Source organism: Pinus tabuliformis, chromosome Q (assembly GCF_031772625.1).
Source record: "Pinus tabuliformis cultivar Carrire ecotype Pingquan chromosome Q, CPIR1, whole genome shotgun sequence".
In the NCBI taxonomy this organism is placed as follows: domain Eukaryota; kingdom Viridiplantae; phylum Streptophyta; class Pinopsida; order Pinales; family Pinaceae; genus Pinus; species Pinus tabuliformis.
Genome location: NC_142296.1, coordinates 1,020,021,934 through 1,020,043,550, shown reverse-complemented (window position 1 = coordinate 1,020,043,550; position 21,617 = coordinate 1,020,021,934). Strand labels below are relative to the sequence as shown.

The 21,617-nt window shown below is 37.8% G+C and overlaps 1 protein-coding gene across 1 annotated transcript in view; it reads right to left on the bottom strand.

Moving 5' to 3' along the window:
* Positions 1 to 21,617, bottom strand: part of LOC149222962 (vesicle-associated protein 1-2-like) — a 302,296-nt gene that overhangs the window by 151,002 nt on the left and 129,677 nt on the right. The window contains exons 5-6 of the mRNA XM_089385681.1: positions 9,605 to 9,772; positions 9,299 to 9,340 (exon numbers count right to left, since the gene is read on the bottom strand). Of these exons, the coding sequence (XP_089241807.1) occupies positions 9,299 to 9,340; positions 9,605 to 9,772 (210 nt within the window). The remainder of the gene's footprint in view (positions 1 to 9,298; positions 9,341 to 9,604; positions 9,773 to 21,617) is intronic.

The window sequence follows — 21,617 nt, the reverse complement described above, 5'->3', positions numbered from 1 at the left end:
TATTCTCATTCATACGTTTTAATATATATTCTTTTATCTTCAATGGAAATCTACATATTCCAAGTCTTCTAGAATGTTTAACCTGTTATAACGAACTTTGTTCATTACATTTGTATCAGAGCATATACAAACTGTGCTGCGAAACTGCACATTCAATGGTGGTTGGAATGTTTGGGAGTTGCGGTCGTGTGCACAGAGGAATTTTGCAACTGTCGTGGTAGATTATACCGTTACTGAACTGCACATTCATCGATGGCTAGAATGTTCAAATAGAAAATTACAATGTAACGAACAATGATGAAAGGGAATGAAAAATAGATAGTAACGATCAGCTTTGTATGGATTGAACGATGATAGCAACATGGTACAGGATGGAAACTCTACAGTTTTTCATCCTAAATACGAAAAAAGTAGTTTTTGACATTTTCATACAAAAAGAAAAAAATAACACTACAAGATGTTACATTGAAGCCGACTTTGGTAACACTAGAAAACATACAAGACATCTCAAAAATAATTTCTCAAGAAAGTAAAAAATTGATACAGAATATGCAAAAGGAAGTTACCCGCCTCAAGGACAAGAAATCCTTGAAAAACAAACTAGAAGAACTCAACAAAAGATGTATCTAAGTCTCCAGACATAACCATCCAAGTTGAAGAAAAGGAACGAATATCGAGCCAGTCAATATTGGAACTAAAGAAGATGACAACCCAGTTAAAGGGAAAACATATTCAAAAGTTGCAGTTCAAACGATCAAAAATGCAAGTGAAGATTCTGTAACCAACTCGATGATATCAGAACCTGAAGGGAATCAAAATCTTACCACACACATGATAAAAGAAGAACAAACCAAAAGAACTCCTTATCTACATTTGAATCACAAGTTTCCAGTAATCGAAGGATTCCACAAAAGATTAGTTTAAGATGGTCAGATCCTTCCTCCGTGCAAAATTTTTATATATCACTCCAAGAATCATATCAACTTGTATTAACGAAGATGATAGTTCCAAGACAAGAAGACATTCGAAACAGAAAAAGAGATCAAGCCTTTTCATCAGCGAACTTTGAGGGCAAAGCTTTTTGAGGAGGAAGGCAATGTTATGAATAAATATAGATATAAATAATGTAAATAAACAATAATAACAAATCATAAATAATGATTAATTAGTAATTAGTTAATGAAGAAGTATGTCCCTAAAGGACATGACCATTCATAAAGAGACACCTGCCTAGGGTATATAAGCAGGCCCTCACTCTCATTTGTAACATCATATTCTCATTCATACATTTTAATATATATTCTTCTATCTTCAACGGAGATCTACATATTCCAAGTCTTCTAGAATGTTTAACCTGCTATAACGAACCTTGTTCGTTACATTGGTATTAGAGCATATACGAACTTTGTTCGTTACAGACTTGGCCCTTCCATTGCCCTTCTTTGGCCTCTAGGGTTTCCTTGTGCTTCTTCTATCCCTAGTTTTGGGGTTTCCTAGCCTTCTAGCCCTTGTCCTAGCCTTGTATTCAGTCATCTCTGGTTTTCCATTGTTTTAGTGGGCTAACATTGTGGTTTTGCAGCGAATATTAGAGCTAACTTGGTGGTTGCAGGTGGCCAAACTCATTGGAAGTCAAACTAGACATCAACATGGCCTCAAGGCCTCTTGGTTTGCTCTCTAACCCTCTTGTTTCCTCACTATCCTAAACTTGAAATCTAAAGTATTTTATGTCAAAAGCATATTTTGGCCCTACAGACACTCTAAATAAGTCTAAATTCACTAATTGATCACCTAAGGCATTTATAATTAATCTAAAGTTGAATTTGAATCCATAGAAGTGGGTTTTTGTGGACTGTTGGGTAATTTTCTGATCTGATATGTTTGTTACAGCCACATAAAAACACTTATAGTAGTGATAAATTTTCATAGCAGTGGCATAATAACTCATTGGTAATCATATTTCATCAATATATTATCACTTGCACTCATTGGGCTTTCTCCTCTATGCATATTTGATCATTTTCTTAAGGCTGTAATAATAGTTCAGTGTCTGAAATTTACTGCATAAGGTCTGATATAAAATTACAGCGGTGATTAAAGTGGGAGAAAGTCATCTAATCTCATTTAGCTCTTGCTTCTTATATTTTGTGGATCTTAGATAAGTGTTAGATTGAGTAGTTGGGTGATTTTCTTGTTAATGTAATCATATGTTATTGGCTGATCCATATTGCATTTCTGCATAATCATCATCTATTTGCACTCTTGCATCTACAGACATAACTTATAAGTGCTCTAATCAAGTTGATAAGTGCTTAACAAGTTTGACTAATTGCTCTAGGTGATATTGTGGATTATCTTTCTTAATTTCTCATTGCCATTATTGTCATTGGATAAGTGGATTTATTTCCCATTGTTAAAATTGGATATCGAGATTGTCAGCACCTATACATATTTGGGAGTTCAGTTTTCAGGGCCTCGCTTCAGCGTGCGGCCAGCCTTTAAGCCTCGGATCAACAAAGGGTATGGCTCCCTAGCCCTTCTGGAGAGGCAGTGTTTCCGGCACCATTTCCAAGACATCTCATCCAAAATGAGCATCATGGACACTTTGATTTGCCCCTCAGTGCTTTACAGCTCAGAGATTTGGGGTCCCTCTCTCCTAGAGTCAAATTGGGCTTCAGCGGAGCAGGTCCAGACCAGTGTTGTGAAAATCGTGATTTTATCGTTTTATCGCGATTTTTTCGATAAAACGATTTTATCGCGATTTTTATACGAATTTATCGCAGGTTATTTTTTTTGCACGATTTTTATGAAATTATCGCGATAAATTCGAATTTATCGCGATAACAATCGAAATTATCGTGGGGGTCTCCAGCAGCAAGGTTTTATAATGTTTTTTTTGGTTTTTTAAGGGGATGCTAAATGTTTGAAATGCAATTTTTTTTGAAAGAAACAAATAATTTTTGAGTGGGGCAGCTTAATGATAAAGTCTAGGCCCTAGTATTGATATGCTATTCATGGTAATGTTAAATTCTTAAAGTAAAAGGATGAAAGTGAAGATTAATTCTTCTTAATCTTCACTTTCATCATTTTACTGAAATTTTTAACATTACCATGAAATGACTCAGGATGTTTGAGAGTGGCTCCGGCCTCATTGGATTTCATATGGAGAAAGTAGAATTTTAGATTTCATTCAAAATCCTGCAGACTTATCAGTTTTTCAAGATTTCAGGATTGGGAGATTGTAATGTTTCCAGGTGACATCACCTGCCCGGGCTACCCCTGCCACCAGTAGAGGACGTGGTCTACCTCCTATAGCTCCTACTTCTAGTTCTTCAACTTCTAGAGCATAGCAGACTCCACTGCCAACTCCACCAGCACCAGCATCTACATCTAGAGGGAAAGGGAAAGTTGTGGCATTTTCTCGCAAGAGGGGCATAGGAAATCAATAGGATTAGACTTTAGTTATTTTCTTCATTTTATTGTATATGACATTATGACATGATGAGATACATTATTATATTTTTTGTTGATATTTTGAGGCTGAATTGGGACTCAAGAGTCAGGACTTACTATTCAGGACATGATTCAATGTTATGTGTGATTTTAGCACTAGAAATGATATTAAACATCTTATATATGAGTTCTTTTATCATATTTATGTGTCAATGTATTTATTTTATGTTGTAGATGGTTTAGATATTAAAAAAATTGAAAAAAATGAATATTTTTGTACCAAATGATTTTTTCCCGCTTATTTCACGATAAGTACGATTTTTTCCTCGCGCCAATATTATCCCGATAACGATTAATGCAACATTGGTCCAGACCCTCCTTTTGCGTTGTTTCATTAGGTGCAAGCAGACAGTTCCTCAGCACATCATTCTAGCAGAGTTCGAGGCTCAACCTTTCCGCCTAGAGGTGATTTTCAGGTTAGTGTCGCTCCTGCACAGGCTCCGAGGCCTGGCAAACACAAGGAAGGGTCATGACAGATACCCATATTTAGCATATTGCTCCTCAGAGAACATCGCCCGCATGCAGACAGGTTGATCCAAATGTTGGTACAAAGGTGTGACAAAGCTTCTGGAGGCTTCAGGAATCCAGATTGACCATCTCCCTCCTTTTCAGTACTCTCTGAATGCTCCAGGCCACCTCCTTCCCAATCAGCAAGAGCTAAATAAAATCATTAAGGAGGATATTTACAGACGATACATTCAGACTACATGGACCAATCCTCCCAATGGGTTGCATCCAAAAATGGCCTTCTACGTGGAGCATTGCCTGGAGATCAGGGATGGGCTCATCATCAGACCCCAGTACACGTTCCAACATTGGATGCATGCCCTTAGAATCCCCCTCGGGCAGCTCAGAGTTGGGTCTCACAGACTCCGGGTGGAGATAGATCACCACATCGATAGGGCAGATAGGATTTGCCAGCTCTGTCACTTACAGGAGATAGAGACAGAGACACACTTCATCTTCGGATGCCCTGCTTACTACGAGATTCGAGGTCATTTCCATTGTCTCTTCAGGTCTTCTCAGACTTTGACCAGCTTCCTCAGATATGTTGATTAGAGATGCCTTGCACTTTATCTCCAGGAAACCTTCAAATTTCGGGCCCGTTTTCTTCAGCCCCCCACCAAATCGGACACCACGCAGAAGATCACGGACTTCTTTCGGGCGCTACCTTCAGCGCGAGGCACCAAAAGAACCATTGACCGACCCACAGACACTGAGACCAGATCAATGCGGTCCCGAGGGGCCAACCCACCAGACTGCACCAACGCTCCAGGATTGGATCCACCCCTGGGAGGCACCCTAGAACCTCCAGGCGACAGCAGCAACAGCCCAGTATGCCCATAGGACAGCAGAATTTGACAAGCTTCTCTCAGTTTTCTTCTCTCGACCTCGGATGTTAGGAGTAGGAACTAGGCAAGAGACTCCTCCTTCTTCTCCTTCTCCTCCTTCTCCTTCTTCTTCTCCTTCTCTGCTTCATCGCAATGCTTTGTTTCGAAGCTGAGAGCTTCTAGCTTCTACAATTACATTTACTTAGATTATAGATGTATTTTCTACTTTTTAAAAGAAATGTTAAAGGGGACCGTTTGGTCCACCGGCTTGGCATGATATAATCATTGTAACCGACAGTCCCATTGATCTATTATGGTCATTTGTTGGACATTAATAAAATTATCTTATCTTATCTTATCTCTTGTATATCTAGTTGACATATTGGTAATTCATTTATCACTTGAGCTATTGTCTATTGGCATCATCTTCTAGCACCGTTAAGTTTAAGCACTTTTCTCTTGTGATTAAAATTGTAATTCATCCATTGTTTAAGTACATCATTGTTGGTAATTGAAGATCATTGTAATTGAATACTTAAGTAATTAAATAATCTCACCCTAAGAGCACTCTCACTTTGCATTTGCATCTTAGGACTAGCTTCTTGCATTAATTAATTAACTTCCAAGCATAAGCTTGGTCGATATAGAGATAGGCCCACCTTTCTCATCTAGCTTGAGGAGTCTGCCACCTCTTTAGTAGTCAACACGGTAACCTTGTCGTTGTCAGAGCCACAATCTCTACAACGCAAGAGGCATAGGGTGGTTAGAACCCCATGGGAGGTATCGTTAACCAAGCCTCAACTTGCTTCTCCCCGGTTTCTTTCTCACAACCTACTCTAGAGACGAACTTCAAAACAGTTAAGAGGAAGGGCATTCTTAAAATAAGCATATAGTCTAAAATTAACCAAGATTTTGCATCTCACCTAGATTGTAGGATTCGCATTTCATATAGGATAGTGGAGCATCATCAAGCAACACCTATTCATCCGGTAACTTGGTAAATAATTTCTCTTAAGCAAGTAATTGACTCCATTCAAGGCACTGGTCTTCTATAATTAGATCATTTGAACTTGCTATTTTGAACCAAGTTGTTGGGCCATTCAATTGTGTCTCCTGGACTTGTTGGTTTCCAATGAGTCTCCCATCTTCACATTTCATTGGGACTACCCCCCATAGCCTGTTGTAGGGAGACAACTAGAACAGAGAGGGCGGGGATCAGAGTGACAGCCCTTGTCCTAAATGTTGTCACATCGTGTCTGTACAATTTGAGTGACAACAACTCCAAAAGCTTTCAAGAGAATGTTGAGGTTACTAGCCCTGAACAAGAAAACTTAAACTACCTGAAGCAGATTCTTTCCTTGACTCTCGGGGAAGGGGTGTGAATATTCTCAAGGAATTCATGGTCCAATTAGTGCACATGCCATCAAACCTTTCATCCCTTGATATCTCGATGATAGTGGAGCCATATAGATATTTCTCCTAACTGTTCTTGTCTGTAATAGGACAAGATTCAATGTCCCATATAAGCAAGTCAGTTTTATATATTCCATATTTTTCTTTCAAAAAGACTATCTTCAACTAGGAAGAGGTAATTTCCAATGAGATTTCATTTGAATTGACTAATTATTAGAAGACTCAAAGATTCTTTATGACAACTTATCTGGTCCAAGGGTTAACACCGTTAACTCAATTGCTAGATATTTTTGAGCGAAAGCTCATAGAACTGTTAGGATCAAATCTCTTTGAGTTGCCTGGGGTTAGCAGCCAGTATTTTGGATGGCAATCACTACCATAATTCATCAGGAAAGAAGGGGGGAATCCATTAGGGACTGGAAAGTTACTAATGTCCTCACTTGGAACACCTAATATGTGGGTGAATGAGGGATTATATTTCTTCAGAAAAAAATGAACACCGCCGCAGTCATTCAATTACACTTTTCTGACATTCACTGTGTCACAGATGCCAACGCTTACCATAGATCTGATACAATGTTGATAATTTGCATACAACAATAGTAGAGAATTTGTAGCAGCAATTGAGAGGAAAACCATTTGATGAGCCTTGCAGCCATTCTCAAAATCTTTTACTTGAGTACAAAGAGGAGCTGATTGTGCAACTCCTTTTAATTACATGACAATTAAATGTCTAAGATAATCTGAAGTCCTTAAATGTTGACTTTATTCTTAAGTGCACTTTCTAACCTGAATGTATAGATCAGTGATGCAATTATTTGTAATTTATCTAGATAGTTTTTATTTATTGCTAGTTTTCCAGCATGCCAATTTTTACAGGTTTTCCCAATTTTTCAGTTTTACCCCAATATTTATGATTAGTTTCTCTTTGGTTCCTGAAAAATATATTCCCTGAAGTGATATTTGTGTTAGTTTTTCATATGCTAGCAAACCAGCAATTAGTTCCAAGTAAATTTATGTCTATTGAATAAAACCACCAGTTAGGGTATTAACAAAATTAAATTCAGTGAAAGGAAGTTTATCAATCTCAATCATATAAACGACAAACAGATTCCACCCAATCCGAGTTCTTCATTAAGCTCTGAACTTACTTGGGCTCCCTTCCTAGGAAAATGGCCCAACTGAAAAACTACATACAACATTGGATCTAATACAGTTGATCAACCCTCCTTGGCTGATCTGGATCTCCTTCTTACCCCTTCCTCGGACCCAACATTAGTTTTTCATATGCTAGCAAACCAGCAATTAGTTCCAAGTAAATTTATGTCTATTGAATAAAACCAACAGTTAGGGTATTAACAAAATTAAATTCAGTGAAAGGAAGTTTACCAATCTCAATCATATAAACGACAAACAGATTCCACCCAATCCGAGTTCTTCATTAAGCTCTGAACTTACTTGGGCTCCCTTGCTAGGAAAATGGCCCAACTGAAAAACTACATACAACATTGGATCTAATACAGTTGATCAACCCTCCTTGGCTGATCTGGATCTCCTTCTTACCCCTTCCTCGGACCCAACACACTTACTGAGAAGCCTCTCTCAATCTTGTGTTGTTGTATTGTGTCTTCTCCTTCTCCCTAACCGTGCTTTTATAACTTTACACTGAGCTAAATCCCTAACCCTAATCTCCAAAGTGATTGACAGCCGAGATTAGATCTCGCCTCACTTGAGATCAAGGGTTGAGATTAAAACAAATTCAATAAAGTAATTTACTTTACTTTTCCCGAGTTTACTTTAGCTCAATAAGCCAACATAATAATTATTTTCTGTTCATAAGTCTAACCTAGGCAGCTATGTTAAGTTACAAAAGAAACTTGCTCACATTAGAGCAAGTGTTCTAAGGAGTGTTGAAAATTGGGTAGCTGAGAAGGCATTTCCTAGGGGTGAAAACCCACCAAAAGTTGGTTGCGAAAAGTACACAAGTGGTAGGGGTTTTGACCCCAAGTTGTGGGTTTGGACCCAAGTCAATTAATTGTTTATTCTTGACTAGCTTCTTGCAAGGAAAAGGACCTTTGGAAATTCTTTGCATTACTACACCTCACTTTACAACAGTTGCCTGAAGCCCTTTCACCCATGAGCCTGAATCAGATTTTTTAACATTAGGTGGTTTCAATCATGCCCCAAGTCATCAGGACCATCATACAAAGTCCTCATGAGCAAATCATTGCAGACCTCACAGGCCATAGTGAGAATGTGCGTGCCTAATAAGAATAAACTCACATTTGAGCTCTAAGCTTCACCACCTCAGTAGAAAATATTATCATTGCTTTGAGTATGATATTTTCCAATCCTCCTTCTGCCTGTGTGAATAAAGAACAGATTCTATGCATCTGATTTGCAATGGACAGATCTGAAAACGAACTTAAAGTTTTAATCTATACAATCTAGGGTGCAAATAATGAGATCTCAGCATTGGTTTTACCTGATAATTCAAATCAATACTATAATTTCACTGACAGGTAAATCAATCTGACAAGACTACTAGCACATCTCCTGTCCTACTATAACAACACTACTAGCAAAGGAAACATGTCAAACAATAACATTGCAGTTACCCTTCGGGGAACACATGTTCCTCTGTCAGAGTTGTTTACTTTAGTTGAAGGAAAGGATATTACATGGTTATAGTCTAACTCTCTTCTGCATCTAGGATATCACACTTAGTCATTTACTGCTGACCAATTTACTCCTAAGTAATTTTTACACATCAACACCAAGAGAAAATGCTACAAACTTGATAGATAATTGGTCATATAATCACATCACAGAACAAACTATATCTGTTGGCATTTCAGAAAGAAAAACATCAATTCTTTTCCACAGTCTATACTATCGCAATTATATAAAAAAATCAGTTGTTAAACTTGTAGTCAGAATTGAACTAAAATTTATCCACTTCTATTAATGAAACATGTTTTACAAAAATTTACTGAGAACAGTAACTCTTCATTAACATAAACCCTAATATCAAAGGAACTTACCTCAGTTAGCTTCGCTCTCAATTCACTGACCTCTTTTGAGTTCTGTCACACGAACATAGGGAACAAACAAATTTTATGTTATGATACTAGTAGACTTCAAACTATAACAAGAAAAAGGAAAGGAGAAAAAAAAACACAATATAGTTAAGTACTATTGATATTAAGCACTACTACCCAAAAGAGATTCATCATTGTCTGTAACCGCTAATTTTCAACTTAAACAACATATTCCGTGATATTTTTCCCAAGGAAAAGCTTCCATCAAAGATTAAAGATAAAAGGCAGATGAAAAGTTAAGTAACTCACTGTATCAGTAAAGAAAGCATTCTGGTCACCATGATCTAGCGAGTATGATGACCTCGGTGATAAACCTTCTTCTGGCGATTCTAAAACAGGAGAAGGTGGCTGTGGTGGTGGGACATAGACAGCCCTTAATTTCATTTCATGAACCTCTTTTTCAGGTTCCTTGTTAAACTGCACAGATTAAAACGCAAAAAATAGTTATTGAGATGTTAGGAACAGGGAAGAGATATTATGAAGCTATCAATCACAATCCATTTTAACACTAGAGTTATTATATAACATAACTAAATGCATCAATCTTTATGAAATAAAAAACTACGTATATAACTACTCAGCTGCTTGAATCTGGTAGCAAGGTTCCTCATTGCAATTGTGATGGTTATTGGTAAAGTCTCATTGGCAATCCCATAATTGTTGATGTTTCTGCAGTTTACAGCATCAGGCAGACATTCTCCCACGGGATCATGCTGATTTGACTAGGGGGGAATGATATTCACCCATGGGGCCATCCTGATTTTGCTAGAGGTGAATGACCCGGGGCAGTCTTTCTCCCATCAGCCCTAGTGTCTCGCTCGGGGATATTGGCCCACGGTACTTACATTCCTAGATGGACTGATCTATTTTTTATAGAGCGGGTTTAATTTGTTTATTTAATGGGGTTTACCTACTAGTGGAATAAACAATTTTAGTCTAATATTGAGTTGTCATGTAGGCTCAATAAATGATGGGGTTCCTTGTGATGAGGGGCTTCTTAAAGGGTCTCCACTCAACATTAGAGCTCTATATAAATAGACGTGCATGTGAACACAGCAAGCTCATTTCATCTTTAATAGTGGAGGAGAGATTTCAACTAAGGAGAAATCTGTTTCATCTTTCATTCTTCATCATTTCACTTCTGCTCTTAGAAGCCGCACGTGTGAGTGTTTGACCAAGTTTGACCAGTGAGTTGACTGCTTCGTACATCCACACATGTGAGAGTTTTGACCACAGATTGACTGGCATTGACTGCAGCCTCATGTGCAAGGGATTGAACATAGTTTGACCACAGTTTGACCAGCTGCACAAGTGAGAGTTTTGACTGCAGTCTGACCAGCCGCACATGCGATTTGACAACAAAGTTTGACCACAATTCACAAGTGCGAGTTTGACCACAGAGTTTTACAACTGACCAGCGTTGACCTCTGATTTCTGAGTTGAATTTTGACAAAGCTGACTAGCATTGACCACTATGTGATTATTCAATGATATCAGTGACAGGAGAAATACTATTTGAAAATCATTAGGAAGTAATTATCAGATCAGAAAATTGTATTCTACTACACACGCTATAGAATTTCAACATGGTATCAAAGCTTTTTCGAGGATTAGCCACTGATTTCAGCCTCAGATTTCAATATTCAGCAGATATTACAGATTTCAGATCTCTTTACAATATGGTGCCCAGTCTCAGAGTAGAAGGCAGGTTGGATGGTGCTACAAATTTCAGATCTTGGAAGACCAGGATACTCCTCTTGAATGAAAATGAGATTCAGAATCATGTGAAGGAAAATGTCTCGGAACCAGAAAATACTGATGATAAAGCCAGGCATAAGAGAATAAAGCAAAGTATCACAGGATTTTGATAGATTCCATAAAGGGCCATTTGATTCCACATGTTGCTGAGTTAAAGACTGCAAAAGAAATGTATGATGCCTTGGTGGGATTGCTCGAGTAAGAACACTAGCATGAAATTAGCCTTAAGACATCAGCTCCATGGTATCACGATGGCCAGATCAGATTCAGTTGCCACTTATCTCATGAATGTCTCCCAGTTGAGAGATCAACTTAAAGCCATTAGAGATACCATTGATGATGCAGAGTTTGTTACAGCGACTCTTAATGAATTTCCTTCTTCATGGGATCCATTTATAAAAGGTATCTGTGCACAGCCTGAGCTGCCCAAGTTTTATCAGCTTTGGACTGATTGTGTCCAAGAGGAGGCCAGATTGTTGTCCAAGAACTGTTCGAAGAGTAAACATGTTCGGTCTTCATAATTGTCTTTGTACTCCTGTCATTATGTATTTATGATATAACAAAAGAAGAAAGAAAAATTATTATTTTCAAGCATGGGTTTCATGCTTCTTTTGATTGGTTAACTAGGTTAAGCATGTTCTTCATGCTTCTAGGGTTTGTCATGACTCAAGAGAGTCAATTTCAATTGTATAAGACTAGTTTGGTCATATGGTACAAGTCGGCCCTGTCAACTTGAAGTTGGCCTAGTAATGGGCTTTTCGATCAAATGTGAAGTGTATACAAAGGAAATGATTTGATTCATTGGAAGACACATCAAGTTTGATCTGCACCTAAATCAGAAGAAAAGAAGAGCAAAAGGAAAGAAGAAAGGAGAAGAACCCAAGCAAAGAAAGGAAGTATGATCTCTGACCTGAATCAGTTCACATGTGCGAGACTTTTAGGGTTTCTCTAGCAATTGCAAGTCCAAGACTACAAGCCGAAGTCGCAGACCTGATTCAGAGGGCAGAGATTTTGGAAGTTGCAAAAGGAAGGCACTTTGACCTTTGTTGACTTGGGTGGACCTTGACTCTTTTGGAGGAGAATCTTGAAGGGCTAACTTGGAGCTTGGAGGAGATTTTACTTTGGTCTTTGGGTCTTGGAAGTCTCATTTTGATATGATTCTATAAGAAGATTGTTCGTGTTTTCCCCAAGTTGTGGGGTTTTGCCTTGGCGTGGAGCCTATATCTCGTATCTATTTTCTCTTATGATCTTCATCTTTACATTTTGATAATTTCTTGATGAAAGAAAAGTTAAAACACAAATAATTTAATAAGAAGCCAACAAAGTTCACAAGTAATTATCAAGTTAAGGAGAATCAATATTAATATACAATCTTCTTGATTTTCCAACAAGAAGAACTTGCAAAGACCTCGGGATGAAGAAACCCAAGCACTTGCAGCTCATGCAAGGAAAGGAAAAGGAAGAAGAAACATTGATAAGAAAAATAGAGGTGGAAGATCAGCTCTAGTTCGAGATCAAAGGAAGAAAAGATCAGGTGCTTCAAATGTCATACATTTGGTCACTATGCTTCCTAGTGTCTTCAAAAGAAAAGGAAAGGAAAGCAACATGCATCAATAGCCGATGTTGATGATGATGATGAGCATCTATGACCTAAGAAGACAAAGGAATCTAAACTTGATGAGAATGCAGATGGACTTCAGAAAGAATATTTCTTTGTCTTCTCCTTGTCAGACACTATTACAGACAGTAGTGATATTTGCTTGGTGGACAGTGGTGTTTCTAGGCACATGACATGTTCACGAGATTCTCTCACGGAATTGACAGTGAAGGATTCAGCATTGCAGGTGGAACTTTGAGATAATGCCAAGTATGCAGTGAAAGGAGTTGGGACAACATCGTCTCAGCTAGAGTCTGGAGATTCTCTACACATGAGAGATGTATTATTTGTACCAGGATTGAAAAAGAACTTGCTCTCTATTTCAGCGTTGGAGGATAGAGGTCATTGAGTTACATTTGTAGATGGTCAGGTTATTGTATGGCCTACAGGTTCGAGCATAGACTCAGCAAGAGTGAATGATGTTTGAGAGGGAGGATTCTACAGATTGTTGCGACATCCAATCCAAGCATTGGTACATGACAGTATCTATTTATGTGAGTTATGGCATTGGAGATTTTCTCACTTGCATTATAGGGCTTTGCCAACATTGAGGAGGATAGTTCCAGGTCTTCCAGAGATCTAGGTAGAGCATGATGGTGTTTGTAGGGGTTGTGCACTTGGCAAGAATGACAGGCGAGCTTTTTCAAGCAGCGATAGTACGTCCAACGAGATCTTGGATCTAGTATATTCAGAGATGTTGATGGACAGGTTATAGCATCACTTTGGGTGGCTTCTTCTACCATGTGACATTCATTGATGATTTCTCCCAGAAGACATGGATCTACTTCATGAAGACAAAGGATGAAGTCTACAGCAGGTTCCAGGATTTCAGGGCTCAGGTAGAGAACTTGACAAGAAAGAGGATCAAGGTTTTGAGGTCAAATAATGGAAGAGAGTATACTTCCAAGGACTTCAGTTAGTTTTGCAAGGAGGTAGGGATCAAGAGGAATTTGATAGTTCCTTACAACCCTCAACAAAATGGGGTTGCAGAAATGAAGAACAAGTCCATTGTGGAGGTTTTCAAGACGATGATTCATGATAAGGCTTTACACATGTTATTATGGGCAGAGACATCTATCACGATAGTTTGTGTTCAAAACAAGAGTCCTCACCAAATATTGGAGGACAAGACTTCTAAGGAGGCATCCACAGGAGTAAATGCCAGCGGTCAGTGATTTGAGGATCATTGGTTGTCCAAAATACATCCACATTCCCATGGAGAAGAGAAATAAGTTAGAACCTTCTAGGAAGAAGGGTACTTTTGTGGGATAAAGAAACACTTTGAAGGCCTACAGGATCCACATTCCAAGACAACGTCAAATTGAGGTTAGTCAAGATGTTACTTTTGTTAGAAAATTAGAAAGGCAGAAAGATTTTCTTTAGTTGATAATTACTTGTGATATCTTTGAATTCTTTGTATCTTTCTTATGTTCTTTTATCTTAGTTCATCAAGCAATTATCAAAAACAAAATTTGAAGATCGGGGACACTAGATGTAGGCAGACAGCCAAGGCTAAAACCCCTATATAGGGAAAAACCTGGTCAAGAACTCTTCCTTCAATAATTTAAATTGAGATGGACCAAGATCCTAAGCCAACAGACTTTCCTCCTCTGCCAAGTCAGTGTTTCAAGATCATATAGTAGTCTCTTCTTATCCAGCAGCTCCAGCCCAACAACAATCCAGAAATTTGACTTCCCAGTTGCACTATTTCGATCCCCTGTAGCAGAATTTTGGCCTCCTAGTTACTACAAAATTGTGGCCTTCTTCCAACAGCTTCACACATGTGGGAAAGAGAGAAAATTTCAACTTTTATGCTTGACAGAGTCCTTCTTTGCTATCCTTCTTCTCCTTCCTTGAATTTCGCACTTTTTCTTGGCCCGGTAACTGCAGATTGAACTTGTTGTGTGTGTGTGACAAATGAGGTCGAGTTGTTACCTTCATATAGTGTTTTCGTTGCCCAGTTTTAGGTCGACTTGTTGGAGGAGGCCTAAAAGACTTATTTTAATACAAAATAACTTTCTTTCTAGACAAATAATTCCCGAGAAGGGTTCTTTACATTATGACATGGACAAGGACACTTGACACAAACCCTAGAAGCCTGCAATGGAAGATTTGACCTAAAACTAATTGACCCAAGCATGAAGCCCATGCTTTAATAAGTTAATTTTAAAGATAATACATTTTCGTTTTCTTTTGTTTAACAAATACATTATACTGTGACTTAATACATTTTTGAAGACCGAACCTAGTTACATTCTTCAACACTCCCTCTTAAGTAAGGAGGTATTCATAATTACAACTATATAGATGTACATAGAAGATCTCCAAAATGAACTACGAAGAGTTCAAGCACACTCGGTGCAATGGACTAGATACGTGACCAAGGTTATCTATCCGGGTGGGACTAAGATGGACTAAAGTTTTCAGCCAATCTAAGTACCATCAGGCTTACTAACTAACCATCAACCCAGGGATCTAGGTGTGTATCCAAGGTCAGAGCTCCAAGACCAGCGCCGCCCTCTCTCTTCGGGATCTAGACATCAACGCACAGGCTGGCAGATGTCCTCCCAAGCATCTTCCATTAGATGCTTCAACTCTCCCTAATAAAGTAGATATATCAACTTGTTAAAGCATGCTTTGACCTTCTTATGGAGAGATTTACCTGTACAAACACAAACCCCAATTAATAATAAACTTTCAAACATACAAACAAGCAAACACAAACCTTCGAGTTCCTTATTCATTCGGATGTTGCTTATATCATCATCAAGTTATATACAATTTTGTCGGAAGCTTTCTTCTACCACTTCTTCAGCAGCACCAAATATAGCCTTAGTACTACTCAAGTCTTTTGTTTGCAACTTCATGAATCACAAACATTTACTGATAGTACTTTTGCTTACTTCAAAGTATTTGTCATAATATTCCTTCTCTCTCAACTAGGGAGATATATCCTTTCTTCCATCTAGGCTCCCTCTCAACTTAGGGAGATTAACCACTTTCTTCTTCGGAGAATCTTTCATGGCTCCATTCCTTCTTATGGCATCAAGGTCATCTTTAATCATAACTTCCTTCATCATGCTTATACGAACATCTTCATCATCTTGAAGATTATGTACCTACAAATCTTCAAAAGCAAGTACAACCAAATACAAATCGAAGCATGAAGTTAACTATATCAAAATTATGTCAATACAATGGAAGCATTTGGACTTTAGACATCAAATACCTAGTTAGGTTCATAATTGATAAGAGACACATTTATTTGCATGCTAGATTTCAACTTCTTACTAGGGTTTTGTCATAAGCCCTAGATTCCATTTCGAGATACAAGACCTTAGATAGTAAATCAAATAATAATCCAATCATAGTACTATGCATCTAAGGTTTTACTAAATATATTCTATGACAGACTCTACTAGTGCTTGATGCAAACTCTAGATTTTCATCATCAAAATATAATATCATCAAGTCCTAAAATATCAATCTTCACTAGGGTATTCTAGAATTCATGAACATGAGTAACAACAAATAGGTCAGTATCCTTGCATATACACATTAATATCTACTAGATAGACCCAAGATATCAATACAACAACTTTGACAAGACTAGGGTTTCGATTAGACAGACGAATATACACATGAGGTTTCCTTCCTAGGATTTTACTATGACGATTACAATGGTTTAGCTTATAAACCCTAATTTTCCAAACCCTTAAGATCTAGGGTTTCATATTACCAATACGAAGACACTAAACATCAAGACAATAGGATTTCCAGACTTCATCATCAACCCTAAGTAGACTAGGGTTTCATAAATATAGACATACCCTTAGGTTAGGGTTTTATAGAGAACCTTTTAGGGTTCCATACAAACGATCAAAATATAATGAGGGTAAATTCAATCTAAAGATTAATCACCCAAACAAGAATCTCTTATGATTCAAAACCCTAGACACAATGATGTTAGTAATGTAGATCAAAATTTAAAAGAAGAATGATCGTAGCTTTATATGAAGAGAACTTTGTAACAAAGCTTATAGGCGAAGGCATACCTTGGGTTGTTTCTTTATCAAACCTTGTAGGACATCAATGCTTGAAGGGCTTCTTTTGTACCAGAACTTTTTCCATGCTTCAAGTCTATTTTTTTTTTAAGTCTCCTCCATAGCCCTAGAGTAATTAGCAAGCATTTCTAGCCAGGGAAAAATATAAAGAGAAAGGTTATTAGCATACAATACAGACATATATTGATATGAGAGAGAAATCAAATATAAAAGGGGAGACAAGGAATAAAATACTTATCTTTTGGTAAAATGGAGAAGGCTCCCTCTTAATCCAATCTCAAGGGATACCTAAAACTCATAAAAATAATTCAAAGAAGTGTTCTAACAAGACATGTTAGACCTATAAACTTTAGCAATCAAAACATAAAGGAAAACAATTCAAAAAGTGAAGGACTGAGGGGCTATGTGAGAGAGAGGGCTTAGTAGTATAAGTCCTTGAATTCTGATTCTTCTTCAGTTTTGTTTTTCCTATATGGAGCTTCATCTGTGACATTTGCTTGATCCCTATCTCTTTTCTTATTTCTTGGATACTCGGAACAATGACTCTTATAATGTCCCATCTTGTGGCAATTGTAACATTCAATCTTGGTTAGGTCCATTTTCTTCTTTGGTCCTTTGAAATTCTTGAAGGCTTCCTTCTTCTTGTGATGAGCAGAATAGGCACTCAAGGTGTTTTCTTCTCCATCCTCCTTCTTGTTGTTTACTAATGATATTTTGGCTTCTTCTTGACTACATGCATTCCACATTTGTTCAAATGTTGGAGTATCTTTCCAACTGTTAAGTCCTAGTGGAAAGGCATTCGAAGATTTTGGTAGTCCTAGAAGGACAATAATTACGAGCTCCTTTTTTGGGACAACTTCATCTATTGCTTGGAATTAATCTCTGATTCTATATATCCCTATGAAATATGATGAAATGGTATCATCATTTGTCATATTAACAATTCTTAGTTCATTCTTGAGGCTTGCTATTTGACCAATGTTCTTGATTGTGAATAACTTGGAGAGAGCCCCGCACATTTCTTGACGAGAATTTATGTTGGATATGTATGGAATTAGGTTATCCTTAACTCCATCCAATATTAGATTCATAACCACGATTTCAATCTCTAAACTTTGCTTTCTCTCCATTACTCGATTCATCAGTAGGATTCTTGACTTTTCCTTGAACAAGATCTAAAACTTTGTTCTTTTCGAGAATGAGATCTATTCTCTTTTTCCAGACCCTGTAGTTGGAGACCCCTTCTAATTTGTTTTCTCCCTTCATTGAGTTTATCATTCTTCTTGTAAAATAGTAAGCTCGTCTTCTTATGTGATCCCCTTTTGATGACCCTTTTCTTGATCTCCTTTTTCTTCAATAGATCCTTTAACCTGCATTTTTCCTTCTTTTTCACCATAGCTCTGATAACATGTTAGAAAATAAAAAAAGGCAGGAAGATTTTCTTTAGCTGATAATTACTTGGGATATCTTTGAATTCCTTGTATCTTTCTTATGTTCTTTTATCTTAGTTCATCAAGCAATTATCAAAAACTAAATATGAAGCCCAAGGACACCAGATGTTCATGGACAGCTAGGGCTAAAGCCCCTATATAGGGGAAAACCTAGTCAAAAACCCTTCCTTCAGTAATTTAAATTGAGATGGACCAAGACCCTAAACCAACAGACTTTCCTCCTCCATCAAGTCAGCCTTTCAAGATGATATAGTAGTCTCTTCTTATCTAGCAACTCTAGCCCAGCAACAATCCAGAAATTTGACTTCCTAGTTGTAGTGTTTCGACCCCCTGCAACAGAATTTTGGCCTCCCAGTTACTGCAGAAATTTGGCCTTCTTCCAACAACTACACAACTGCACACGTGTCGGAAAGAGAGAGAAAATTTCAACTTTTATTCTTGAAAGAGTCCTCCTTTGTCATCCTTCTTCTCCTTCTTCCTTCAATTTCGCACTTTTCTTGGCCCAATAAATGCAAATCAAACTTGTTGTGTGTGTGTGACAAATGAGGTTGAGTTGTTGCCTTTATATAGTGATTATGCTACCCAGTTTTAGGTTGATTGTCCAGTTTTGAGGCCGACTTGGTTGAGGAGGCCTAAAAGACTTATTTTTATATAAAAGAAATTTATTTCTTGACAAATAATTCCCAAGAAGGGTGCTTTACATTATGACATGGACAAGGACACTTGACACAAACCCCAGAATCTTGCAATGGAGGCTTTGACCTAAAAATAATTTACCTGAGCATGAAACCCATCCTTTAATAAGTCAATTTTAATAATAATAAAATTTCATTTTCTTTTGTTTGACAAATACATTATATTGTGACTTAAATACATTTATGAAGACTGAACCTAGTTACATTCTTCAACAAGTTTTGATGAGGAGGTAGCCTTAATGTGGTTTAGAGAGTCTCTTATGGAGATTGATTGTGAGGAGCAAGAGGCTTCAAAGGATGTGAGTCCAGATCCCTCTAGTCCTATTGTTCAACCTCCAGACTATCAGGAGTCATCAATAGAGCCAGCAGTGCCAGTAGACCCGCGTAGAGATGTTGCAGAGATCAGGAAGAGGTCGGTATGGCTTAGTGACATTTTGCAGGATGCAAAGAGGCGTATAGTTCCCAGTAGTAACTTCAAGGAGCGAAAGGTGACCATAGAGGTTCTCGAGTCATATGGCATTGACGAGCCACATCATTTATTTTGAACCTTGAAGTTACAAGGAAGCAACAGGCCAGTAGGTTTGGAAGGATGCTATGATGGATGAGTATCAGTCCATCATGAAGAATGATGTGTGGGAGACATTTCTGAGACCAGAAAGAAAGTCAGTAGTGACTTCCAAGTGGATCTATAAGATTAAGCATGCAGCGTATGGTAGCATCAAGAAGTACAAAGCTACGTTTATGGCGAGATGATTCTCCCATAAAGAGGGAGACTTTTGCTCCAGTTGCTAGGTACACTTTCATCCAGACTATTATTTCTCTTGCTTCAGTTATGGATTGGAAGTTACATCAGATGGATGTAAACACCGTGTACCTCAATGGTGTGATTGAGGAGGAAGTGTACATAGAACAACCTCGAGGCTTTGTGATACAAGGGAAGGAGTCCCAGGTTTGCAGATTAAAGAAGGCTTCCTACAGACGCAAGCAGACACCCAGGACATAATATTCAAGGATTGATGGATAACGTTATGCAAACAAATCACAAAGCAGAAGAAACAATAGATCAATGACTTGAAAATTAGTCTCTTTGAGGGGGCGCCCTCCTTTACATCACATAAATGAACAATTCTTGGATCATTCAAAAGATAGACCTCCTTGGTATATATAGAAGTATAAGGGGTCACAATATAATCAAAGCCTACATAACAATAACAATGTAAGGGCACAACAATAACAATAGTGGGCTTCTATGGGGCACACAACAATAACAATATGGGGGCTACATTAACAATAACAATAAGGGGGCTATACTAGTATTATAGGGGCCTAACATGCCCCTCCCCTTCAAAAAAAGCGTTGTCCTCAACACTTGAAAAGTTTTGGATGCTTTTCTATAAAATCCTTAACCTCCCATGTGGAATCTTCAGCAGGTAAGTTCTTCCACTTAATATGATACTCTGAAATTGATCGATTTTGTAGTTGTCGGGTTCTTGTTTCAGTCACTACTTCAGGCTCCAATATGATTTTTACTTGCTTGTCAAGTTCTGGCAATATTGTTTGAATTGGGAGATTGTCACCGATAACCTTCTTTAAGCATGAAAAATGGAAAACTTGGTGCATTCTGGAAGATGCATGAAACTCCAATTTGTATGCCATAATACCAATCTTTTACAACACCTTGTAAGGACCATAGTACTTGGGTGATAATTTATTATTCTTCTTAGCTTGCTCGAGGGACATTTGTTTGTATGGTTGTAGCCGTAAAAATACCCAATCACCTACGTCAAAACTTCTTTCACTGTGATGTTGACCTCCCTGTTGTTTCCATTTGATTTTGTGCTAGAGTGAGGTTATCCATTAAGAGTTGGAGAACTTCTTGTTGATGCTCGATGTGATCTTCCACTGCTTGAACCTTAGAATTTTCTCGTAAGGATGATGTGATGGACAGTGGATGATATTCATAAAGTGCCAAAAATGGGGTCATTTTCGTTGCAGTATGGAAGGAAGTGTTATACCACCGTTCAGCTAGAGGTAACCACTTGACCCATTATGTTTGTTTTCCAGATACAAAGCAACAAAGACATCCTTCCAAACATTTGTTCATTATCTCAATTTGAGTACCAAGACAAGAAAATAATTTCATCCAAAAATTTCCAATGAAAATGGGATCTCTGCCACTTACAATAATCTTTAGGTTTCCACGTAGCTTTTGAAGTGTTTCCATAAATCCTGTAGTAATTGTATTGGCTTTAAAACGATAAGATAATGCACAAAAGTGTGCATACATGGTAAGTTTATCAACTACCATTATGATCACACTCTTTCCTTCGGACTTTCGTAATCCTGTGATAAAATCCATTGAGACCTCCTCCCAACACTAACTAGGAATGGTTAAAGGTTGTAACGGACGTGTCGTCTTAATTGTCTCAACTTTTTTTTTTTTGCAAACCAAAGATTCTGCCACAAACTTTTGAATATCAAATTTAAGGTCATCCCAAAAATATTCCTTCTTGACCATGTGGTATGTTTTTAAAAATCCTGAGTGCCCTCCTCAAGGAGAGGTGTGGAATTCCAAAAGAATATTTGTTTGAGTTGGGAATTTTTACATAGATATAAGCGATCTTCGTACGATAATGA